At 36.7% G+C, this 24,315-nt stretch overlaps 1 protein-coding gene across 1 annotated transcript in view; it reads left to right on the forward strand.

Annotated features, from left to right (window-relative positions):
• Window positions 1-24,315, forward strand: part of ADAMTS6 (ADAM metallopeptidase with thrombospondin type 1 motif 6) — a 158,676-nt gene that overhangs the window by 105,744 nt on the left and 28,617 nt on the right. Inside the window, exons 15-20 of the mRNA XM_056325476.1 lie at window positions 9,340-9,442; window positions 10,588-10,721; window positions 12,493-12,616; window positions 13,858-13,938; window positions 18,778-18,941; window positions 20,614-20,752. Of these exons, the coding sequence (XP_056181451.1) occupies window positions 9,340-9,442; window positions 10,588-10,721; window positions 12,493-12,616; window positions 13,858-13,938; window positions 18,778-18,941; window positions 20,614-20,752 (745 nt within the window). The remainder of the gene's footprint in view (window positions 1-9,339; window positions 9,443-10,587; window positions 10,722-12,492; window positions 12,617-13,857; window positions 13,939-18,777; window positions 18,942-20,613; window positions 20,753-24,315) is intronic.

Consider the following 24,315-nt stretch of genomic DNA (forward strand, 5'->3'; position numbering starts at 1 on the left):
TCAACTTGTCTGGTTTTCGTTTTAGCAGCAATGGGTGCATTTTTTCTCCCAGTTCAGAAAACTGTGCATTCTGCATTTTATTGGCGAACAGTCCTTTAGTGCACATCTATGTTTTAGGCACTCTATGTGTTTTGCTAAATGTTAGGATCCATGTCTCAGTGTGATGCCCAGCTGGTGCCTTCACATTAAGGCCTGGAGTGAGTTCAACTTGAGCATCTATGTTAAAGGTGAACAAGGGGCATTCCAGATCAGAGCAAAAGTCTGTCTAGCCCAGTGTCTCGTCTCCCAGTAGCAGCCAATAGGGAAAAATTACAAACTCTTATAATGCCTAGGCATGACTTTTTCATGGATATACTGTATGACTTTCCAGAAGCTGGGTGTCTAAAGATTTCTTGAGCTCCATATCGTATCTATACTTCATTAAGTGCCACATATGGGATTATCCTCTATGAATCCACATTTAAATGCTCTTACTCTTTTCTTATACCTTCATTACTTCAAGTGCTAATGTGTTACACAATCCTCTTACACGTGCTATGAAAATGTGTTTCTTTTGGTGTGTTTTAAACCTGCTGTTTTGCCATTAGGTATCTGTTGGTTCTTGTATTACCAGAATGATCATGCAGTTTTACTTTAGAACTGTACCCATCAAATAATGAACTACCACTAAGGGGATGGGACAGACTATAAATGTGTAAAATCAAATCGTGAACCTAAATTACAAATTCAAGTAAGTTAAAAAGAGAACCAGAAAAAAGTCAACACCAATAATTTCACTAGTAATTTTACCAGTTAATAGAGCTACAAACATAAATAGGCTGTCATATTATTTTAGCTTCCAATATTTCTTAATTTTCTTCTTAATTCAAGAAGGTTCATAACAGTGGGAGAATCTGTACCTAAAGGTGTTGATTTACCTGTTTATCTTTTGATGTATTTCAGGAAAAAATACAAGGGTTAATATGCAGATTCCTTAAAAAAAAAAATAATAAAAAAAAAATCATTGTTTTTATGATGATTACTAATTATCATAAGTATTAGTTCTGCAAATTTCTCCATGGAGGCTATTCTCATTATTAGGCAGTATTACAAATTTCCAAATTAGAAATTACGTTCTTACTACTAATCACAGCTGCTCTGTTCACACAGCCAAGAAATGTGTTAGGCCTTCTGGCCACTGTTGTAAGAGCAGCTGAAGCTAAGCTGCTTGTCCAGTAGGAGCTGTAAAAATTTTCCAGTCATACAAGCTTCCAAATTGCAGTGGACCATTCTGAAACTTTGACAGTCGTACTTTTTTCTGTAGACGTGTGTTTTTGTGCTTGGCTGTCTTTATGCAGTTTTCATTTGAGTGGATCCAGCTTCTCAGATGATCCACTGTAATTAATTCACCTTTCTCTTTATTTTCCCTCCAATAGTCTTTTTTTAATTTGAAGAGTTCATAAGCACGGAATGATTTCATAGTTCCAAATCACAAAGGAAAATGTTGAGTGACATTGAGTGTGTTTCTTATTCTTAGAATTGATAGGAAATCCACCTTTTAATTCACCAAGTAATTGATGATTCCTCACTGAAACCTGTCTGTTGAAATCTGTCAGTAAATTCTTAATAAATTTAATGTATGTTTTACAGAACTATTACAGGTTCATTTCTTCTTTTTTTTTTTTTTAATCAGGATGTTGTGTACTAGTTAAGTGCCTTACCAAAACCTTGGCATATTCCATTATCTTTTTAATTTAACTAGGGATTCTAAAAAGTTTTAGTTGATAGAACCTATTCTTATACAAAATACTGATTTGTATTATTATTTATCTTTCTTTTAAACCTGTATCAGTCAAGTCTCTGCAAACTTTTCTGTTTATTTGGTCTTGATATCAGGCAAATTATAACCTAGCATATTCTGTTTGTCCTTTTCAAATAATGACCTTTTTGCGTTAGTACTGTTCCAGTTTGATCACACAGTCTTAAGATTTGTTACAAAATTCACATTGGCACACAGGAGCCCTCCTCCATTTACTCTTTTGAGGACTTCCGTGAGGTAATTGTCCAGGCATTTTTATTTAAAATGTTTATCTTCAGTAGATATTATTTAGCTTCTGCCATGCTAACTAGTATACAAGGAGGTTTGCATAATATGTAATCCTGCTTCCTCACAAATAAACAACAATTTTTTAATGCTTTATTATTAACAGTCATACCTTAGCTACTTAGTGATACCATTGAAATGCTGGTAGGATATGTTCTATTATTGTCAGACACTTTTCAGACAGTTTTATTCTTAGCTGGTTTTGCTTCTCTTTTTCTTTCTTTGTTTATTGCTGAGAGGAGGCCTGCAGGGTCACAGAAGGAACCTCTGTGAGATGTCTGAGGCGGCCGTTCAGGCTATTCCGTGGCTCAAGGGCAAAATCAATTGTTATTAAACCATTCTTAACTGATGGTTAAGAAGCTGATCTGTTTTGAAATACCTCCCATCCAAGGATTCTACCATATCCTTACAGTCAGGATGGTTTTCATAAAACACAGCGTATGTTTGCTGATCCTTTTAAGACCCTCACTTACTCCTTCACCAGCAGGGAGACAGCTGATAATATTCTTTCTGTGGGAGCCTTTCCTGTGTTTGCAGCCTACTATCATGTCTCAGTCTTCTTTACACTAGACAGTCTCTGTGTTCAAAGCCTTTGGGATCCCAGTAGTACACATCTTGAAGCGTGGTGCCCAAACCTCTGCACAGGATTCTAGCTGAGGCCTGTCAGAGGTAAGTATAACTTTGAACATAGTCTGTCATCTTAGTGGTGGGATTCCATTTATTTCAGTACTGTGTTCATTTTTATTACAAGGAGCGACTATATGTATTTAGTCTGTGTTGATCCATAATGTCCAAATCCCTTTCTTAAGGGCTGCTGTTTAGGAATTGTTTCCTTAGTTTCTGCTTGGACAGTTGATTGTTCCTACTCAAGTGTAGTAATTTGCATCCATTCCTTTATTTCAAACCGCTGCTCCAATTTATCAAAATCTTTTGAAATTATAGTCTTCGATTCTGAAGTGTTCATTCCCTTCCTATACTCTGATTTTAATAATTTAAACAACATAGTGGAAAGGAAACAACATTTTGTTGTCTAGGTCTTAAAAACAAATCTTGAACAATTGCAGACTTTGGCCAGGCAATTTGGAAATGCCCTTCTTACACTATGATAGTGAATCATTTTTTTAGCGTGTTTTTTTGGGGATGGTTTTCCATTGCAAAAACATATTGGTAATTAAAGAAGTTTAAATTTACTGCTTTAATGGTTTTGATGGTTGGAGTCTATTTCTTTCATAGTAATATTTAGGGCTCTACATAGGTAAGAACTGCTGAGATTAGTAGATTTTGTTTCAAGATTTATGATACTCCTTAGTGCTTGAAATTTTTAATGGAATGGTATGTTTGATTTATGTAAGCATTAAGAGCATGCAAATCTTGCAAATCTGTCATTGTTTTGATGAATAAATATGTTGTTTGTACATCTTTTCTGTTGAAGTTTATTTTGCAGTGTCAACATTCATCGTCCATCTGTAATTTTCAATGTAGCACTCCCTAAAGCTCCTACTATTCATAAACAAAAAAAAAAAGATTAATATATCTTTTACTTCATTTTTCTTTCAAAGATGAGTTCATTCTGTTGTCCTTTCTTTTGATCACTTTAATTCTTTGGAAACAGCACACACACTCCTACTAAGCATATTTCTCATCAAGCACTTCCAAAGCCATATATGACTTCTTAATTCAAAAGGCATCTGCTAAACGTTGAGATCAGCAGAAAAGAACATTACCTAATGAGTTCTGGAAACAAAAGGGATTGTAGAAAGAACACAGTCATCAGAAACTTATTTTCTACCACAACCCACACTATCTCTAACAAAAATATCAGTATTTTTCCAACAAAAATATGTTTAATTTAAAAAAAAATACAAAATGCTAATAGAATTGCTAGACACATAATTACTCAAAGTAACTCATCTGATTTAAAATGTGTAGGATGTGATGCATGATTTAATACACGTCTAAAACTGTAAAAGCCTCCTAATTTTTTACATACAGTAAAAAACATATTTTGCTTACAAGTTCTGTGAATGGTTTATCTACATAAAAGCATGAGTGTATACATACCATTTAAAGAATCTTGTTCTTCAGACTTTTGTCTTAGTAGAATGTAGGCAAATGTTTTTTGTTGGTTCCTTCCACTGTGCATACATTCACAGGTATTGTTTGTTGCTTTTGTAATTCTAATATTTTCAAGACTATTTTTTCTTACATGCATTCATGTGAGGAGCTGTATCTTTGAACAGTCCGAGTTTTAACTGTCACCCTTCTGGCCATGTTTATCATCTTCTGTGAGGTGTAGTATAGCCCTTTGTTAATAGGAGACACAGTGAGTTCAAATAGTGAAGTCTGCCTGACTTTAAGCTCCAAGATAAAACAGATTTCTGTGAGATAAGATGTTTGGTATCATGTCAATGTTGGTTCAATGATTCGTTAACACTCTTTAGACAATTTATTTTTGCTTCAGTCTTTAAATTTTTTGTTTTCATTAAGTCAATGCTTTTTTTACACTCAAAAATTTAATTATTTCATTATTTTCTTCTCAGGACCTTTAGGCATGATTTTAAATTCTTGTACATTTGTTAGATTCCTACCTCATGATTTGCAGTCTTAAAGAGCATTTGGAAACACAAGCAGCCTGTTGCTTGACAAGAATTATCCATGTACTATAACTGCATGAAAAAAGAGAAATAGATTACCCAGTAAAGAGAAGCAGTTACTGCACATTTACCTTGGGAAGAGAGTAAATACACAAAGATACAGTGCAAAAAGCTGACATTTTGTAAATGCATATTGTAGTTTATCTTGCAGTAATAGTTTTGCATTTCTGTACCTATAGTTTTCAGACTTATAGGACGCCAGGTGAAGGGACTTCAGTGATCATCTGGGCCCATCTTTCTTGGCCAAAGCATGTTCTAGACAAGATGGCTTAGCACCCTCTCCAGCTGAATCTTAAAAGTGTCCAATCTTAGGGAATCCATCACTTCCCCGAGGAGCTTATTGCAATGATTGTTCTCATGGTAAAAATTTTTCCTCTGGTGCCCAATCGGAATCTCCCCAGGAGTAACTTGTACCCATTACCTCTTGTCTTTTCTATGTGACTCCTTGTAAGGAGGTAGTCTCCATCTTCATGGTCACAAGTTCTCCCCTAAGCCATCTCTTCTGAAGGCTGAACGAGCCCAGTTCTCCCAGCTTTTTCTCCTACAGCAGGCTTGTCTGTGCTTTGATCAGCTTTGTGGCCCTTCTCTAGATCCTGTCCAACCTGTCTGCATCTTTTCTTATATAGCAGGGACCAAAACTGAATTCAGTATTCCAGGTGTGGCCTGACAAATGCCGAATGCAATAACGACTTACTTATCTCTGCTGGTGATGCCCTTGTTGATGCAACCCCAGCATCCTGCTGGCTTTCTTTGCTGCAGCAGCACACTATTTGCTCTTACTGAGCTTGTTGTCTACCAGGACCCCTAGGGTCCCTTTCCACAAAACGGCTCCCCAGATGGGTTGATGTCAGCTTGTGCTGCACTCCTAGATTATGTTTTCCCAGGTGCAAAACCTTATATTTGCCTTTGTTGAACTTCATTAGGTTCATGTCTTCCAGCCTGTGAAGGTCTTCCTGCAGGGTGGCTCTCCCTTCTGAAGTGTCCATCTCCCCACTCAGTTTGGTATCATCAGCAGACTTCAGGGTACGCTTGACCTCATCATCCAGATCACTTAGGAAGATACTAAACATTGTTGGACCCAATATCGATCCCTGGCCACCCCACTTGACAGGTTGACAGTTTTATAAAGAGCCTTTTACCACACTGTGCGTGTGGCCTGTCAGCCAGCTGCCCATCCACCACGCAGACCACTTGTCTAGACCGTAACACCTCAGTTTCTGTAGGAGAAGGCTGTGGGAAACCTATCAAAAGCGTTGGAGAAGTCTTGGTAGTCAATGTCCACAGCTCACCCCATATCAACTGAGCAGGTTACTTTATTGTAGAAGATGGTCACATTTGTCAAGCATGATTTTGAGTGCATTACTTGAGGTCATAGTTTTACTTTCATTCAGGTATTAATGAGATAGTAAACAAGGTACGAAAATTATGTGGCAGCAACAACAAATTTTTAAGTTGCGTTTTGTGCTTCAGATCACAGAATGTTCAGGTTTCAGGCTGTCATTTGGTAACGGCAGTCTTGAGAAGGACTGCCTGAAAACTTTACTGATTCCGCCTGAAAGCTGGATTCAGACTAATGATTTGGTCAAAGAGCAAGACCCTGAGATGAGGGTATTCACTGAGAGGACTTAGCCACTAAAATGGAAACCTACTTTATTGCAAAGATCACCAAATCTGCCTCTGGATTGATGGATTTGCATTTTTAGAGCCAAAGACACCACATTATGTAAAAGCTTTGATATCATAGAATATATTAGTTTGTGAAATTTATTTAACATAACTTACAGTGTAGGAAACCAGGATTTAATCTGCAGGACTACCAAAACCAGAAAAAATATCAAAAAAGCAGGAATGCTGTGTGAAAGGGGCTTTGCTTCCACAGTTCCTTTAGCTGCTCCCAGGTATTCCCAGCTTTGTCTGCTTTTGTTGTCAGCGGTGAGATTACAGACTATGCATACTTTTGTGTAGTTGGTTTTCTGTCAGGCTGCTAGAACTGTGTTCAAGAAGAAAAGAGGATACAAACTGGGTTTTTTAGCAGTTTAAGTTGTTACAAAAACTGAATTGGTATTTAATAGGTTAAAAGAAGGATTTTTCTTTGCTTGCAAGGGGACCTCCAGAGTTCATCATATTAGGGCTCCTCTTGCTCAAACCTCAAACTGGTTGCCCAGGATCATGTCCAAATGGCTTTTGAATATCTTCAAAGAGGGAGATTCCACCACCTCTTTGGGCAAACTCACAAGCGCTTGGTCACCCTCACAGTAAAAAAATGTTTCATGATGTTCAGTAGGAGCCTGTGTCTCCATTTGTGCGCCTTTCCTCTGGGTGAATCACTGGGCACCACTGGAGAGAGTCTGGTTCCATCTTCTTCACACCCTTCCTTCAAATGTTAGTACAAATGGATGAGATCCCCTGCTGAACTTGAACAGTCCCCAGCTCTCTCAGCCTTTCCTCACATGAGGGTTGCTCCAGGCCCATCGTGGCCCTTGGTTGGTCTGTCTTCAGCATAGCCATGTCTCTCTTGTACTGAGGAGCCCAGAACTGAACACAGGACTTCAGGTGTGACCTCAGCAGTGCTGGGTAGAGAGGACGGACCACCTTTCCAGCTGGTTGGCCACCAGCATGTATTGGGGCATGGGGTTGATCCTGCCTAGGTGCAGGACTTTGCGCTTCTCCTTGTTGAACTTCCATGAGATTCCTGCGGGCCCATTTTTCCAGCCTGTCAAGGTCCCTCTGGGCAGCAGCACAACCCTCTGGCCTTATCAACCACTCCTCTCTGTTTTGTGTTATCAGCAAACTTCTTGAGGGTATACTTTTCCCCTTTATTCAGATCATTTATGAAGTGATCTTACTGCTTCAAAACGCATCCAAGATCACCATCAAACAAGATAAATAAGACTACATCTCAGAGATCAGATTGCAAGTAATTTTTTTAAGAATATAAATATGGAAGTCTTGATCCTTCTTTACTAATCTTTGTGTTTTATTGTTTTGTCCTGGTATAACTACTTAGAAAAAAGATTTCCCATGGTGGGTGATTTAATTAACTTGTGAGGGGAACTTGGTGCAGTAAAATACCAGCCATGTAGATTAGTACTTTAAGCAAGTGGGACTGAAGAATAGGGTGTAGTGACCAGTATAGGATTCCGACTCAAGCTTTGAGGTGACTCAAGACTGATCCTTCTGCTGCCTAGAGAATATGACACAAAGAGGCAAATTTCATTTGTGTTGCTATTTAAAAAAACTTCTAAAATTTTTCATTATTTTATTTGTATGGTTATTTCTTATTCTCGCTCTTACCTGAAGGATTGGTGAGTTCAAGTAGTTACAGTGCTTTTTTTTTCACCAGTAAATGTATTACATTCAAAAATATATTTTTAATTAGAAAGAGATAATAATAGAGTGAGTTATAAAGAAAATTTAAATTCTGTCTGATGTTCATTATTTTAATTTGTATTGCAACAGCTTCAAAACTGGTAAAAATTTTCTAGTTTCTGAATCATATTGCAGTGGGCTGGCTGTTACAAGAGTTTGATTAATGTATACTGAGAACCATAATTATTATGTTAATATTTGCATTGTGCAGTAAATTTTTATCATCTGTGTTTATAGAGGTCATTTTATTTGAATGCATTTCAGATTCCTGAACAGTGCTAACTGGCTTAGATACATAGGAAGACCAGTAAGACTGTCATAAAATGAACTCTTCTGTTCCTCGTAAAACAGCAGTATTTATTAACACCTCTGGTTTCTGTCAAATTCTCTTCTCTTTCAGTGTAAAAATGATTTTAATATGTATTTCGAATACTTTGATGCAGCTTGAAATTTTGACAGGTACTTAAGCATTGATAACAATGCTTAATGTGCTGTCTTAATTCTGGGTGTATTCAAGGTTAGTTGTAATAATTATTTTGAACCTACTGATGAAAAATGAGTAATTCTTTCTGAGATGAATTTCACTTACATCTACCCTTATTCCAAGTAAAAAAGATACTTTACAGTTTTTTAATTGCAATGCAAAGTAATGAAAATTTAAAAGTTTTTATTTCTTCATGCTTGGAGACTGGTAGAAATCGGAGCCAAACATGGTATCTATTCTCATTCTCAGCCTTAAAACAATGCTTTTGTCAAGTCTGCAAGTAAGCAAAGGTGATAGACCTCTCTATAAAGTGTTTTGATTTTTTTCTTGATGCCTTAATAACACGTCTTCAGTACAGCTGCTTAGTACAGTATAACTGAGCATACAAATCTTAGTAAATTTATTTTTAATTTTTTCAGGTGTTTTTAATGTGTGTTTATAAGGCAGTAGCTGATGGGTTGATTATGGAGCATAGCTTGATGTGATTCTAGTTGTCCAGTTTTATGGAAACTGTTATATAACAATTAATTTTGTTTAAATTACTTCAGTTACTCCATGCCAGCCTGACTGCAAAATAGACACTTCAGCTGTAAAACAGTAAAGCAAGTTCCAGAATCAGAGCCACAAGACAAAGCAGGGAACCACTGGCTAGTCTCTTGCATGATTACGTTATCAATATAAGCATGTATGCATTTTCTTTTACATTAATATTTGGAAGAATGTCACATTTTTTGTCTTTCTTCTTTCAGCCATGTCCTTCAGGGGCCCGTGATTTTCGAGAAAAGCAGTGTGCAGATTTTGACAATATGCCTTTCCGAGGAAAGTATTATAACTGGAAACCCTACACTGGAGGTAATGGTTAGCTTTGTATAAATGTTATCATATGTGAAGTCTTCAAAATTATATAAATGTTATATAGAGAGTAATGTTTGTGAATAGAATGTTTTGATTAAAATTTAATGAGCTAAGTTTGCTAAGCTTGTACTTTTGTCAGTTTCTGAAAATCTTGCAGAAGAGCCATCTCTATATTCTGTTAAGAGTTTTGTTTTACTGTGAAGGGGACTAAGCATCGTAGTGACTCCACTTTTAAAATATGCAGCCCTTTTCCACCTGCAGTTGCAATAGAATTAGAAATTCCATAGGTGATCTGTAAGTGCCTGTCATGCTACAGTGATGCATACAGTATAAAAAAATCTCACAATGAATTTTCCTTTGTTAACATCAGAATACTAGGAAAAGGAGAAATAAGTGAAAGCATTCATAAGAGTATTTAAAGACTACTTCACTAGATTAATTATTTATAATTGCACTGTGCAATAAAAGGGTATTTTGCAGCAGGGAAAAGGACTGTAATTTCTGTTTCTCTTTCAGACAGTTTAATCAAGTTTAGTTAATTTTCTGCCATTGTTCAAAGTTCTTAGGTTACCCTTTTTTTATTTTGTTTTTTACTGTTGTAAACTCTAGTGAATAAGTCTGTGTTTTCCCTTGTGGTATTGTATTTTATTGACTTGAATAGTTTTACTCTCAGTTTTTTAGATTAGAAGCCTAAAAATTATCATTGTGGTCACATGGTCTGATCTGTAGTGGAATTCAATAGGACTAAATTCATAACTGAAACAGTCTGATCTTGGGTTTGAAATTTACCCTGATTTACTTCCAGGATTACATTTTCTTGTTATTCTTGTTTTTCGAATGATGAAGTGGTATCCCTAATGTTTTAAATTGTTCAATAATCATTAGGGTTGTATAACATAATGGAATCGTTACGGAGCCAGCCAACCTTGCTGTATCTTACTAAGGGAATTAATCTTTTTTGCAAGAAAGAAGAGTCAAGTAGAGAAATCAATAAAGGGGAGTTAAATAAAGTGTATAGTTTATATGTGTCAGGTATGAGATAAGATTATAAATTTCAGATCTGTATGCATATATATTTTTAACTAATTGTTAACTTTTCGAGATTTCTGTTGGGTTTTTTTTCGTTCGTTTTTGTTGTCCAGGTGGGGTTAAACCATGTGCATTAAACTGCTTGGCTGAAGGTTATAATTTTTACACTGAACGTGCTCCTGCGGTAATAGATGGGACTCAGTGCAATGCTGATTCACTGGATATCTGTATCAATGGAGAATGCAAGGTTACAAATGTTTTATGAAGTACTTATGGATTACTTTGTTGTGTCTGCTATCTCCTGCATTTAATTACGATACTTGTTTGTTATTATATGAAATGGGAGTGTTGACAGGTCAAGTTTTCAATGAAAGAGTAAGATTGAGACAAAAGGATAAAAAATATTGCATAAATTAGACAAATCATTTGAATTGCAGTAGCTTCTCACAGGCATTCATAGAATCCTTCTTTTTGTCGTCTTTTTTCTTGCTTTGTGTTTCCTCTTGGAGAACCAATGAAAGGGGCAACAGGAGATCAACAGCATCCTTGAGATGTTCCAAGGCCTGTTCAGTCATTCCAATTAGAACACCACTCTGGCTGAAAAACAGTGAATGTGAACAAACTAATCTGGTTCTCTCTGACTAGTTCATCCTGTTGCAAACAGTTCTGCTGTTAATTTAATTGAAACAGAAAGTTGTCACTATTGCTCTGTAGTTCTAATGACACAAGTATTTGCCATGTACTAAAAATCTGGTTATGTAAGTTTTCTATAGAACTGCATTACATGAATTTAAATAGGATTGGAGGTCTGTGCTGTATTTTTTACGTACATCCCACTGCTTCTTCAGTTTAGCAAAGTGTTTAATCATGTACTTAAGTATAGGCATCTGAACAGTGCTGGTGACTAGAAAATTTGTTTAAAACTATTTTTTTAAAAAACCACTAACGTAACTAAAGCTTAACCCAATGCTTAAGTTCTTTGCTAAACTGAGGGCTAAAGATGTATGTTTATTGAATAACATGATGAGATCAAAAGCATTTGCCATGTATTGGCAAACTAACCAAAAACAAATCTGGGGAGTTCTGATGTAGTTTATACATAAGAAGATCTTAGTAGTTTTGAGAAATCTTTTAAAACTAATAGTCAGACTAAATCTCAAGTTGAGAATAAGCTGTGTTATTAATTTGGGTCTCTGACATATTGGTGGATCAGATTCAAAATTGTAAACAATTCAAATAATACTACTTTGTCAATTACTTAAAGTATTTTAACTTCCCTTATGACCTATGTATTACCTGTTTATAATAAGTTACAGGGAGTTAATCTTTGTTCACTGTACATAGATTTCTGAAGTACATAATCAGAAATGTAAGGTACTTTTAATGATCAGTTATAGACACCTCTTTTTTCCAGAGTCTTTTGAATCCTGTTTAATACATACAGCATGTAATATGGCCTTTCACTAAGTTTCATTCTGCATTCATTCTTACAGTGTAGTCAATTTACACTTCACATTGAAACTTGTAAAAATAATTGCAAGTTTTGCCTGGAGGATGTGGGTATATGTTCTATGAAGCTGTAAATGCCTTTAGGACTGATAATATTATTTATACTGCATACCTGTTTAAGGAACACGCTGCAAATGTTTATCTTGACAAGGCAATATAGATGTAACACAGTTAATGGTTGTAATATTAAGTAAAAACATCACTAATCATTCATTGGTAACTGTATTAACTAAATTGTTTGTAAAACATTGAGATCCCTTCCTGAAAGTCACAGTAGAAATAGAAGGTACTTGCTGATCAAGATTTGGTAACAACCCAGAATGTGGATTGTTCTTTTTTTTTTTTTTCTTTCTCTGGTAAGTGAAAACCCACTTACAGTAACAGCTATCAAAACAGTAGATAAAAAGAACTGAATATCTCCAACTTGAGAGAAACACTTCAAAAAAGTTATTAAGATAGTGGTGCAAGGCCATCATCCTGTTAAAATATTTTTTCTTATCTGTTCTCAGCATGTAGGTTGTGATAATATTTTGGGGTCTGATGCTAAGGAAGATAGATGTCGTGTTTGCGGAGGAGATGGGAGTACATGTGAAGCCATTGAAGGTTTCTTCAATGATTCATTGCCCAGAGGAGGTATGCATGTATATGTTCGTTCTATTGCACAATGCATTTAGATCACTTCTTAGCAAATAACAGTGCTGCATTGATTTCCAGCCTGGCATAGCTGTTGGACATTCACTTTGACTCCTTTTGCCTCGTTTCCTTTTACTGTATTAGTGGGTTTGATGTCAAATAAAACAGCGTTTCATTACTGAATACTTTGTTTTCATGGTCTCATATGCACTTAAAGAAGTGGGTGGGGGTTTAAAATTATTATTTAGTTATAGTGGTATAGTAAGGGTAGTGTTGTATGTGAATTTAATGTGTGTGGCAGAATTTGACATTTAGTCATACATGAAATTTTAAAATAGAAGGAATTCAGAAATGTCTCTAAAGTTTATCTTATTAAGAACTCGGGAAATGTATATGGGCGATTAGTTTAAAGCCTAGCTCAAAAAAGGTAATATTAGCATTGCAATCTTAGTATTGTCAGTTTGGGGCTCCCAAATACAGAAGAAAGATTGATGCACTGGAGTGAGTTCAGTTCAGTGATGGGCCACTAAGATTATTGGGGTTTGGAGCACTTGCCCCTCTCTGAGAAAAGGCTGAGAGAACTGGGCTTATTTAGCCTGGTGAAGGCGTGGTTTGTGGGGATCTAGTATCAGCCTTCCAATACCTGTGAGGAGGTTATGGAGAAGATAGAGCCAGGCTCTTCACAGTAGTAGTTACATGGTGGGAGAAGGGACAGTGGCTATAAACTGAAACAAGACACCTGATGACCAAATGGAAGGAAAAACTTTTTCCCAAGGAGGGCAGTCCAGGAGAGGGTCAGGTTGCCCAGAAAGCTTGTACAGTTTCTATCTTTGGAGTTTCTTACTACCCAGCAGGGTAAAGTGCTGAGTAACTTGACCTGATCTCCTAGCTGATGCTGCTTGTAGCAGGTTTGACTAAATGGCTTTCAAATGTCTTCTCCAACATGAATTATCCTATGATCGATCCTAAGGTCATTTTATATGTTAATTTCCTTGATACACTGTTGAAAAGACTATATTAGCACTTAGCACACAGTCAGGAATTCCTTTTTTTAAGTTCTTGCTATCACTTTCAAATCTTTGGACGAAATTTATTCTTTTCCTCTATATCATGTGAAATAAAATGTTCAAGTACATTTGAATCCCATCTGTCATAGTAACTTTTATTAGTAAATAATTTATTAATGTTTAATTTAATGACTAATACTTGTCAACGTAAACAAATTTACCTTTGTTTTATAGGCTATATGGAAGTGATTCAAATTCCAAGAGGTTCTGTGCACATTGAAGTAAGAGAAGTGGCAGTGTCAAAGAATTACATTGGTAAGACCATGGCTGAAATCACAGACTGTTACTAAGTCAGAGATTATGTTGTGATTTGAAGGTACATTTTCTGGTCTGGCCAAACCATACACATAGTAGAAGCAGCAGAGGAAATTTTTAGCTGTTAATATTAGATTGTGATCAGACAGTTCCAGCAGTTGGTTAGGATGTATTCTTCTGAATGCAGCTAATGAAATACACGGTGATTCTTCCTTGTCCACTCAGTGCAAAATCAAGTCAATTTCATTATAGTTACAGTGTCAGACCTGACCTGAAGTGGATGAGGAACATTCAAGTGATGTACTCTCCCACTTTGGGGTAGTATCTTCCATCTGGGAAGTCTCTGATCTTGGGGGCTTACGCTGTTTTAAAACTTTATTTTGTTCTTGGAATGATTATTCAACAGCCATAGTTACTGAAATGCTAAGAATACTGTCTCCTCATCTTCAAACGGTTTAATGTAATAATTCCACAGTATTTCTGTGTTGCTGTGTTGTAGGGACTAAATGCCATCCCTATTGAATGATAAGGAAAATGAGTTGCAGAAAAACTAGGTGCTTATTTGAGGTCATTCAGAGAGCCTGTTGTGAACCACAGAATTAAATCCAAATTCCCAAATAATTATGCCTTTCTTTAAAGACTGTGTTAAATTTGATTTCTGTTTTTTTAATACTGAAATGTACAAGTTTGGCTTCATTGAACTCAAGACAACGTGCATTTCTGGAATTCCCTGTACCCTATTTTGCATAGCAGTCAGTTCACAGTAGTGCAAGAAACCCATTTTTTTAGTCAAAAGCAGATTACAGAGCTGATTAGTTGTACAGCAAACTAACGGAATAACACAACCAAAAGCTATTGCCTGTTAGGCTAAACAGTGGATGACAAGCCTACTTTTGTCACTCTGTACTCTATGTAGTTGATATATATAACATTAACATGTTGTAAAGGAATATGATGCCTGTAAGTGTGTGTTAGAAGGGCAACTGTCCTCCTGGATACATTAATTCCTAAGCTGATTATATTGATAATAAAAGTACCTTTTACTGTTGGATGCCTTCATCCTGCCTGCCCCTACCCTTTTGTAGTTCAGCAGTTAATCAGTCTCCTTCCATTCTGTGGGAATAACAACACTGGTACTCCAGGAGTAGAGTGCTTACTATTTTTTCAGCATCACATTCCCATGGTCTCTCCCCTATGTCAAAATATACTGTGGGTAAGGTTGCCCATATATCCTATACTGACATTTCAAACAGATGTCGTGGGAGAGAGGCACACAGTGCATCCTATCACTGTCATTTTCTGCTAAGAACTATTCCATGGGCAGCTGAAAAACAGAACAAATAAGATAACTCTTAGCTACTACAAATAATTTTGTTATTCCTCTGTATCATAAGCAGAGGAAAGTGATTTGGAAAAGCATTTAGATTGGCACCATCTGTATAAAATGAATGAAAAATGTAATTTTTTGGCTTAAATAAAAAATACAACTTCATTGGTATTTAATCTGGCCAGAGATCTAAACCTGTAAAGCGGTACATAAACACTTTTTAATGTGCTTGTCACAATTTTGAGGAGTTTTCTGAGTTTCAGGCTCTCTCCTTGCTATTCTGCTTCATGCCACAGCAGCCCTGACTACACAATTGGGGGATTCCTGTCCTTCACTGGTTTCTTCTGTTTCCAACATTCACAGGTGCCATTGGATCCTAACGACAGTTAATCTTTCTAAGTTGCAGGGTCCTTTTCATTTTATCCATTTCATCACATTTATCCATTTCATCACAAAGGGATTCTTTGTTCTCTGAGTGTGAATCAGATCACTACTTTAGGATCACCAATTTCTTGGGAAAGCAAGGCTTCAAATTTTTCTGCTGCCTTAAAAGAACCATACAATCAGAGTGATAGTTAAAAGTTAGTTTATTACGTTAAAATACATACATCAGGGGTATTATGGATATTTCTTTAGTGGCAGTATCAACTTCACAGCTCCTTCCCTGTCTTTGTATAGAGTTCACTTTGTTTTCCAGGACTTTTGTTTTTGTGGCCACAGTGTGAATGAGATTAGAGAACTGATTCCGCTCATTTACACATATTACTATGTTTTGTTTTGCATGCACTGCTGCCAGATATGTGACCACAGCCTAAGAAATCAGTTTCTCCTTTCAGAAATACACAAAAAAATGGAAGAATAGAACCTTCTTCCTTGGTAGCTGTCACATGGACTTCAAAGTTTCTTCTTTTCAGTTTGCAGGCTTTCAAACTAACTTGCAGCAAACATCCCATGGTTCCTTAAACTAAGATCCAGTTCTTTTACAAGCCATGGCCTCAAATTTAGGCTGCTATTAGACATTTCGTGATTCAGTTAGCTCAGTCAACACCTGTCATCCGTCCCCCTGTCTCTGGCTGTCATTTCTGCACCAGTTATTGCTCCTAGTGTTGTGAAAGTAAAAGCACATTTTTGCAGCTGTATAAATAATTCAGTATTTTGCACTGAGCTGTCCAGCAAATAACTCCAAATAACAGCAAAAAAACCCAAAACTGCCTGTTTTCCAGGCTGCTGAAAAAAACATGTATTTAGTAATGCTGTTACCTTCCTGTAAATGGCTTGATCCAGGGTGACATCTTCCCTTATAATCCCCTTACACAACAGGGTGTTGTGTGCTAATTTTCTGTGGGCTTCCTGTAATGTCAAGTTCCCATGAACTGTTTGATGAGGACACTAACTTGTTCCTTCTGTCTTACATGCTAATAGTAGTATGCCACTGTGTCATCGTTGTCATGTAATTATATCATTGGAATGCTGTTTACAACAGTGTGGTTTTCACCTATGTGTAACAGCTGAAATTAGGTAAATCTATTTACAGAATGCAAATGCATCTTTCTTTGACAGGTAAAAAATTAATGGCTTTGCTTCTGGATATACATTAGTTGAAGTGTATATAGAATACATACAATTGGTAGCATATAATTTCACAATTATTAATTATGTAAACATGTATGAGGATGTTTAATTCTCTTGTGCTTATTTGTATGTCTCATTTGTAGTTGTTTATGTGTCTCAAATAATACAGTAATTCAATATTTGCTCTTGGTAGATACCAGATATACTGACAAGAAAACATTTGGGATTGAGTGGCACAGTATGAGAGACTTCAGTATGTGTTGGTAGCTTTGGAAGGCCCTACAAATTTCTTTTAAATAAGCTAGATTTTATAAAAGCAGGACGGATAGATGTTTTGGCTATGTGCAATAGGACCATCGATAAAACAAAATTCTGATGTTCATCCGTAACATAGTTATTTTATATACCTATGCAAAATAGATAAACAGTGAAGTACTGTTCCTTTCTTTTAGTACAGTACTGCTTGCAATTTGTCTTGGTCTCCTACATTCACTTTTTAAAAAATCTCCTTCTTGTACTACAAAGCCTATATAGACAATAAGGAATCGGAATTACTTTGAGAATTTCAGGTAAATGAATGTGTCAGAGCTAGTTTCTTCTACATGAGTGTTTCCAAAGTAAATCCAGAGAAGTCAGTGGAGTAAGATGTATGCTCTGGAAAGACATTCCTTTTCAGGCCTTATGGTGCTGATGGAAATGGTTACTAAAACCTGCCAAATGTGGTTGTCACCAGCAGAACCATACCACCTCTCCAACTGTCTCCTGCTCATATGAATGCTGTCTGATCAGTTTTAGAAAATTCGAGCATCATTGAGACATTTTCCCTAACTGTTTAAGGTAAACCATCTGTCCACACAGATGAAGTTGAGAATAAAACCTGATGGTAAATTATCTTATTCCTTATGATTGTGACGTTTGTTGCCTATCTAGTAAAGTCAATTATTTGTCTCGAAAATGACATGGCTGTTTGACCACGTATTTCCAACCATTATTTTCCCTTTAAGAACATATGTTATTTAAAGTAAACACGAATGCTGAATAACTGTAATCTTCACCTAAAGTCAAGAAGTCAGTATCTAATTAACAGAACTATCCACCTTAAAACACAAAGTCAGTTTTGTATTTAGAAATGTATTTTAATATAGTTGAGCAATATAAATCCCTGAATAATATCTGCTTGCCCAGCCTAATTAGTTGGTTAGCTAAGAAATTTGATGTATCTATAGTGCTTTTATGGTTTAAGGCTGTAAAATAGGAATAATACAATATTTTATCAAATTAAGTAGCTATCATTTGGGTTTGTAGTAGAAATATCTATATATCTTGTCTCTATATATAAGGTATAGATTTTATGTATATAAAACACCTATATGTAAGCTATCTATCTATCTATATATAACCCCAGTGGACTAAGGCAGCAAAGCAAGAAGTGATTGGCACCATATGTCAGACTCAATGTTCCTTCTCTTATTTTTTTGTCTGCACATTATCTGAGATACCCTATCCTATGCCCCAACTTCTTAATCTAAAAATTATGTTGGTAATTGATTATACATTTAAGACCTACATATATCTTATGTAGAACAGCATCCATTGCACATGGTCTCAATTTTAAAGTTACATTTATTTATTTTATATATCTATATATTGATTTAAAGTTATATTGCAAGTTGCATGAGGCATTCTGTTTTGTTCCATATAGCATCTGCATGTTGAAATCTGAAAAGTGTATCTGCACATTGAAGATTATTGCAGAGGAATATGGTCAAACTGCACAAGGGATATTTTGACAATAAAGAAAAGACTTTACATTGCTTGAAAAAATCATGTCATGGAGCTGAAGCTCATGTACTTCTAACAGATTAGTAGATTAATTTGCAATGGCTTCTCCATTATAAATGCTGCTTCCAATTTTTAGGTGGCTTGTATTTTTTTTTAAGCTTTAAAATCTGAAGAGGATGACTACTATATTAATGGTGCCTGGACTATTGACTGGCCAAGGAAATTTGATGTTGCTGGAACAGCTTTCCATTACAAGAGGCCAACAGATGAACCAGAGTCTTTGGAAGCACTGGGCCCTACTTCAGAAAATCTCATAGTCATGGTAAAGTTGTAATTAATGTATTTCTGAAATTTGAAATATGTATTCATGTTCTGAGAAAAGCAAAGGCCATGAATGAAATCAAAATAAGTTGTGTTTTCAAAGACCATACAGCCTGCCTAGCTGCAGCTTTGCATTTATGTTTTAACACGGCTTTACCTTTCAAAATTGGCAAACATTGTGGTGAGCAAAAATAAAGTCAGAAGAGCACCAGGAAATGCCACAGGAAATGCCCCATCTCTGTTAAGTGTCGTTCAGCATAACGGTAGCTTAAATTGTGTGTGGGGCATACATTGTACCTCTGCATACTGCTGATACATGGAAGTGTTGAGATACAGCATGACAGTTCCTGACAGTTCTGTGCTTGTCAGTGGGTTTAAGCCTAGCCTGAGTGTGAAGTATACTCTTGCCACAACAAGAGTATCGTGATCTGACCCTTGTTAAACTGTGTTGCTGTGACATACATTGCTCTGAACAGATAGCACAAAATGTGAGAACATAATAGAAGGTGAGGCCGGGATCCTGGTACCCTGTCTCTGAGAGCAGCAATAGTGAGCCTGCTGTTGTGCTACTGTGTTGAGAAGTATAAAACCAAGGTGATGCTTGCCCAGTGTATTCTGCCAGCTGCCAGATTTGCAGTCCAGGGATTGCTTGAGCCAGATGGAGTATTTTTGTGTATAGAATGATTGTTGAGTGGATAGTCACATTTTAGGCAGCATTTTCAAACACCTGAATCCTATTTTCTCTTTCTGTAGGTGTGGATAAGCTAAATAATCCATATGGAATGAGTTACACAATGATTATAGTGCCTTTTCTCATTCAGCCCATGCCACTGACTTTTTTACTGAAAAGTTCTCTGCTCTTTTCTCTGATGGAGATGGGCAGATATGCCTTTGAAAAATTTCACAGAAGATAGATGTGTCAGATCGCTGCATCTAACATGATATACATTATTAGCAACAGAAAGAAAATGTTTGATATAGATTCAAAAGGGTAGTGTTGGACAGGTGGTGTGTGGAAGTGCAGTTCACTTTAGGTTAGACAAAAACTCATGGTGATTGTTGCACTTCTGTCTGTATCACCTGCAGTGATGTGGCTGCAGCAAGAGTTTTGATTACTCCTTTCAAGGAAGCACAGGTGTGATTCCACCAAGCTAATGCTATTGGCTGTTGCATTAGGAGAAAACAATGATCTCAGCAAGTCTGTTGCTGTTACTATTATTACTGTTACTATAGTCACTGAAAGTGCAAATAATGGCAGAGCTAGGTTCTGTTGTGTGGGTTGCTCCTCGCAAGATTTCCATGAGGACTGTTGCATGTTTGCACAGTAATGCCCTTAACCAACTTTGACCTTGCATAATTATTCAATTATCAAGTTAATTCCCATTAAGACATTAATTTTATGAAAACTGGCTTTTTAGAACAATTATGTCAAGAGTAAAGAGCTGACAAGTTAGGGGGAGAAGACAAAGCTCACCTTAGACAGCAATGCTTTTCTTTTGTATATGTTTTAAAAGTTAATCCAGTTCTTTTGGGAATACCTAAAAGAACTACTGTGGCTTCCCTTATTACTTTTTTCCCTTCTGCAGGACTTAACATATACCTAGATTAAATGTCACTGTAGTTGCCCTCTGCTTGCCTGTTTTAATGGTATAACCAGTTGTTTTCAACTACAGATTCTGCTACAGGAACAAAATTTGGGTATAAGGTATAAATTCAATGTTCCCATCTCTCGCACTGGCAGTGGAGACAATGAAGTTGGCTTTGCATGGAATCACCTGCCTTGGTCAGAATGTTCTGCCACTTGTGCTGGAGGTAAGACACCGGGCAGACAAGCTACAGGGTAAACTGAATTGCAAGATACACTTTACATATTTATCTAGGTAACTAATTGAAAACGTTTCTTTCAGACATGCCTCAACCTTACTGTAGTGAAAACATTCATTTTCTCACAACAGATTTTGTTTTCCAGTACATTTAATATGTTGAGATGTTTTTGTTAGACACAGTGTATCTTGTCACAGTGTGTCTTTGCTGATGCTTCTTCTGAGATTCTCTTGAAGTAGGTTTGTTTGCTTTTACAGGAGCTTCCTTGGTAAAGGACATCAGAATTTTTGAGTAAGGAGATTAAAAACCAGAAGACAAATAAGGCAGCTGTAAATGAAGGGATGTGTCTTTGTGGGTTTGTAGGTATGCTTCACATGATCCTAGTCAGCCCTCCTATCCTTCAGCCGCCAAAGTTTAGGATGCATACTGGTAGCTCCTCTGTAGCAGCTGGTAACAACTGGATTTTACTTCCCAGCCCACAGCAGTATCTGAGAATTGTTGTCCTTTGGCAGCAGTGGGGGATTTGTAGGCTGACCCGTGTGATGCATCATGGGTGCCTTTCGCCCACAAATTACTGTATTCCTAATCCTCCCTCTAGTGGCCACCAATGCAATTCTTTACCTGTGGCTGGTAGAGCAGGACAGTTGGCTTCCTTCAAAGCCAACACCATTGCTGCTGCAAGGACTGGTGAGTAGCGGTGCTGTGTGAACAGTATCTTTCTTCTCTGGAGACTGCATCATCTCCCCAACATACGTCTATTTCAGAAGATAGGGGAGAGTGCTTTAAATCCATCTCAGAATTTCAGTTTTCTCCTGCACTGTGCACTGCCCATAGCAAGAGGAACACACTATATTTTTTTAAGAACCTTTGGACCAAATATTGGTCCTTTTTTATTCTGGCTACTGAAGGTGTTCATGTTTAGAACTGTCATGACTCATCTTTCTTTTCTGCTGGAAACTGCTGTGGCTGTTACTAGTTGTTAGCTGTTTAAATGCTGCTGTTTGCTTAGCCATATGTAATACACAAAGGACAGCACAAATTCTTTTCTGTGCTGCTAATTAGAGAAAGTCTTGAAACAAAATGGAGTAAGGTGCCAATTTGCTCTGTTATTCTTATTGTTCATCTGTTGGATTCCTGGGTGGCATACTGCTTTTTTAACTACTTTTTCAGTAATGGTGAATCTGGTAGGAAAAGGAATATTTTAAAGTAGTATGAAGAAGGGAAGTGCCTAGCTCATAGCAAAATACAGTTCCAAGTATCAGAACCTTAAAAGTACTGCCAAAATCTATTTTTATGATGGCAATGAGTTACTGATCTTTTTGAAGTCATAGGAGAACTCCCATTGATTTGGGTAGAGACAAAATTTTAGTCACTGATCTGTCATGCAGGTCGTTGTCATTTCATAGATTCACAATATGCCATGGAAAAAATAAATGGCTCTGAAGGGATGAGTGTTTGCCTAGATGAAAACATTTTGACTTGATTAATTAACTTTTAAGGGAAGACTTGTGAATCCCTGAAAATTGCAGACATTTATTAATTTAGAACTTTTGGGGGGAAGATTTTCTTCAGTAGCTTATAGTAGCTAAACCAGGCACTTTGCTCTCCTTTCGTTCAGCTTGAGTATGAGGGTATACTTTGGTCGCTTATTTTCACTGAGCTCTGTACTCAGGGAGTAAATATTTCTTTGCAACTATAATTCATGTTAAAACTGTATATACTTTCTTCATATGAGTACTTGCTGTTCCTCCCAGTTTATGAAACATCTTTCACCATATGCCAAAAGAAGACACAATTGTAAAAAGGAGCTGAGTCAGGAAGAAAGAAAAGGGAGACAAAAGTTGCAGAGACAGAGACTGTAACTGGAAAATTTGGCTGATACAAATATGAAATGTTGAAAAAACTTAGAAATGAAACCACTGCATGACTTTTTTTATTTCTGTAGAATTTGTTATGAAGTTCATTACTGGAGTTCTGTTTACTTGGAACTCTGCATCTTTAGGAGAGAAATTTTGCCTTACATCAAAGGATAACAAAATACTAAGCAGTTAAAGAATTTCTCACTGGAAGTAAAAAAGGACAATAAACATGTGTGAGGAATATTAGTATGTAAATTATTTTTATTTATGAGGTTAAAAAAATTATATAGGGACTTTGTGACAGACTGAACAAGTTAAAGGCATCAACATTTTCCTGCCTCTTGGCAGGTGTAGCTCAGCTGTTGTACGTGGACTGATCAAGGTTTGATCATATGATATTCTGTCTTGATCCAAGAAGGCTAAGATGACATAGAGCCAGATATACTTTTATATCAAGGCACAGGTTTTTGTCAAAGCTATAGGTAAATCTAAATTCTAATCCACACATTTAACTTCTGTCCACCTCTGAACATGTCTGCATCTATATTTTAATGTTATGTCTTTTTGTCTGGGTAACACTTAAAATACTGTCTTAAAAGAACATTAAATTTGCAAGTATTTATAAGCTAGGAAGTGACAGAATTAAGGATGACTATGGAATCTTTAATTGTTTTCTGTCGTTGTGACTGTTCTGTGGAAGAAGGACCAGTTGAGCAGGGACTTGCTGAGGCTGTGTCACAGGCTAGTTCATGTCCATTCCACACTAAAGTCTAGTTCTCTCTAAATCAGACTGACTGTATCTGCATTGCATATCATTTGACCAAGTCTGTGTCTTTTAAAACATAGTTACTACTTGATGTATGTTTTTTAATTCAAAGAATCTAAAATATAAAAGTGAGAACTGCATTACAGCCCACTAAAATGACGTTTCTGTATTGTGAATTTTGACGGTATGTGTTGAATGTCATGAAGCAGAGCTAGGCTACAGCAGCATTTTGGCAGTGCAAAGATTAAATTGGTTTTGGACTATTGTATATTGCAGAAGTGTCCAATCTTTGTGCACTCTCTTCTTCATAGTATTTTGAGAGGAATCCACTGCATTCAGCTGTTTCTAGAGCTTGTGGGCCTTGTCTTGGAGAAGGGGTAACTAGGGCAGTCAGGAGACAAGGAGCAAGCTAAGAGCAAGCTAGGAGCAGCCTACAATCTTTAATTAGATGGTAATATGCTGTCTCTTCCACTGGATTTCTGTATTATCTCTGCTGTGCTGATGAGTTACATCAGAACAGCGAAAAGTGCTCTGAATTTTCAAGCAGGACCTCTGTTCTAGGGCCTATTTTGCAGAATAGAATGAGGAGGAGGGTTTCCTGCTTACAACAGCTCAATGTGGTGCCAGAGCTCTGGATTCCATTTGCTACCTCCCTTATGTGATGCTGAAAACTCAAAGCATACATTAAGAGTCCTACTTGCTAATTATCAGTTAATCATTATATGGGTACCTCTCTGGAGTGTCTGACCTCTGAAGCATGCAATGAATTTCATCATTGCATGAAGTGTGTATAAAGCAAAATATTCTGAAAACTCAATCAGACACCTGAAATCAACAGACTCTTTGCTCAGCAGACATTATGCCTCCTATCCCCCTGTGTCCTTCACAGAGTGGTCTAGGAGATAAAGTCTGTGAAATAAAGTTAT

Source organism: Falco biarmicus, chromosome Z (assembly GCF_023638135.1).
Source record: "Falco biarmicus isolate bFalBia1 chromosome Z, bFalBia1.pri, whole genome shotgun sequence".
In the NCBI taxonomy this organism is placed as follows: domain Eukaryota; kingdom Metazoa; phylum Chordata; class Aves; order Falconiformes; family Falconidae; genus Falco; species Falco biarmicus.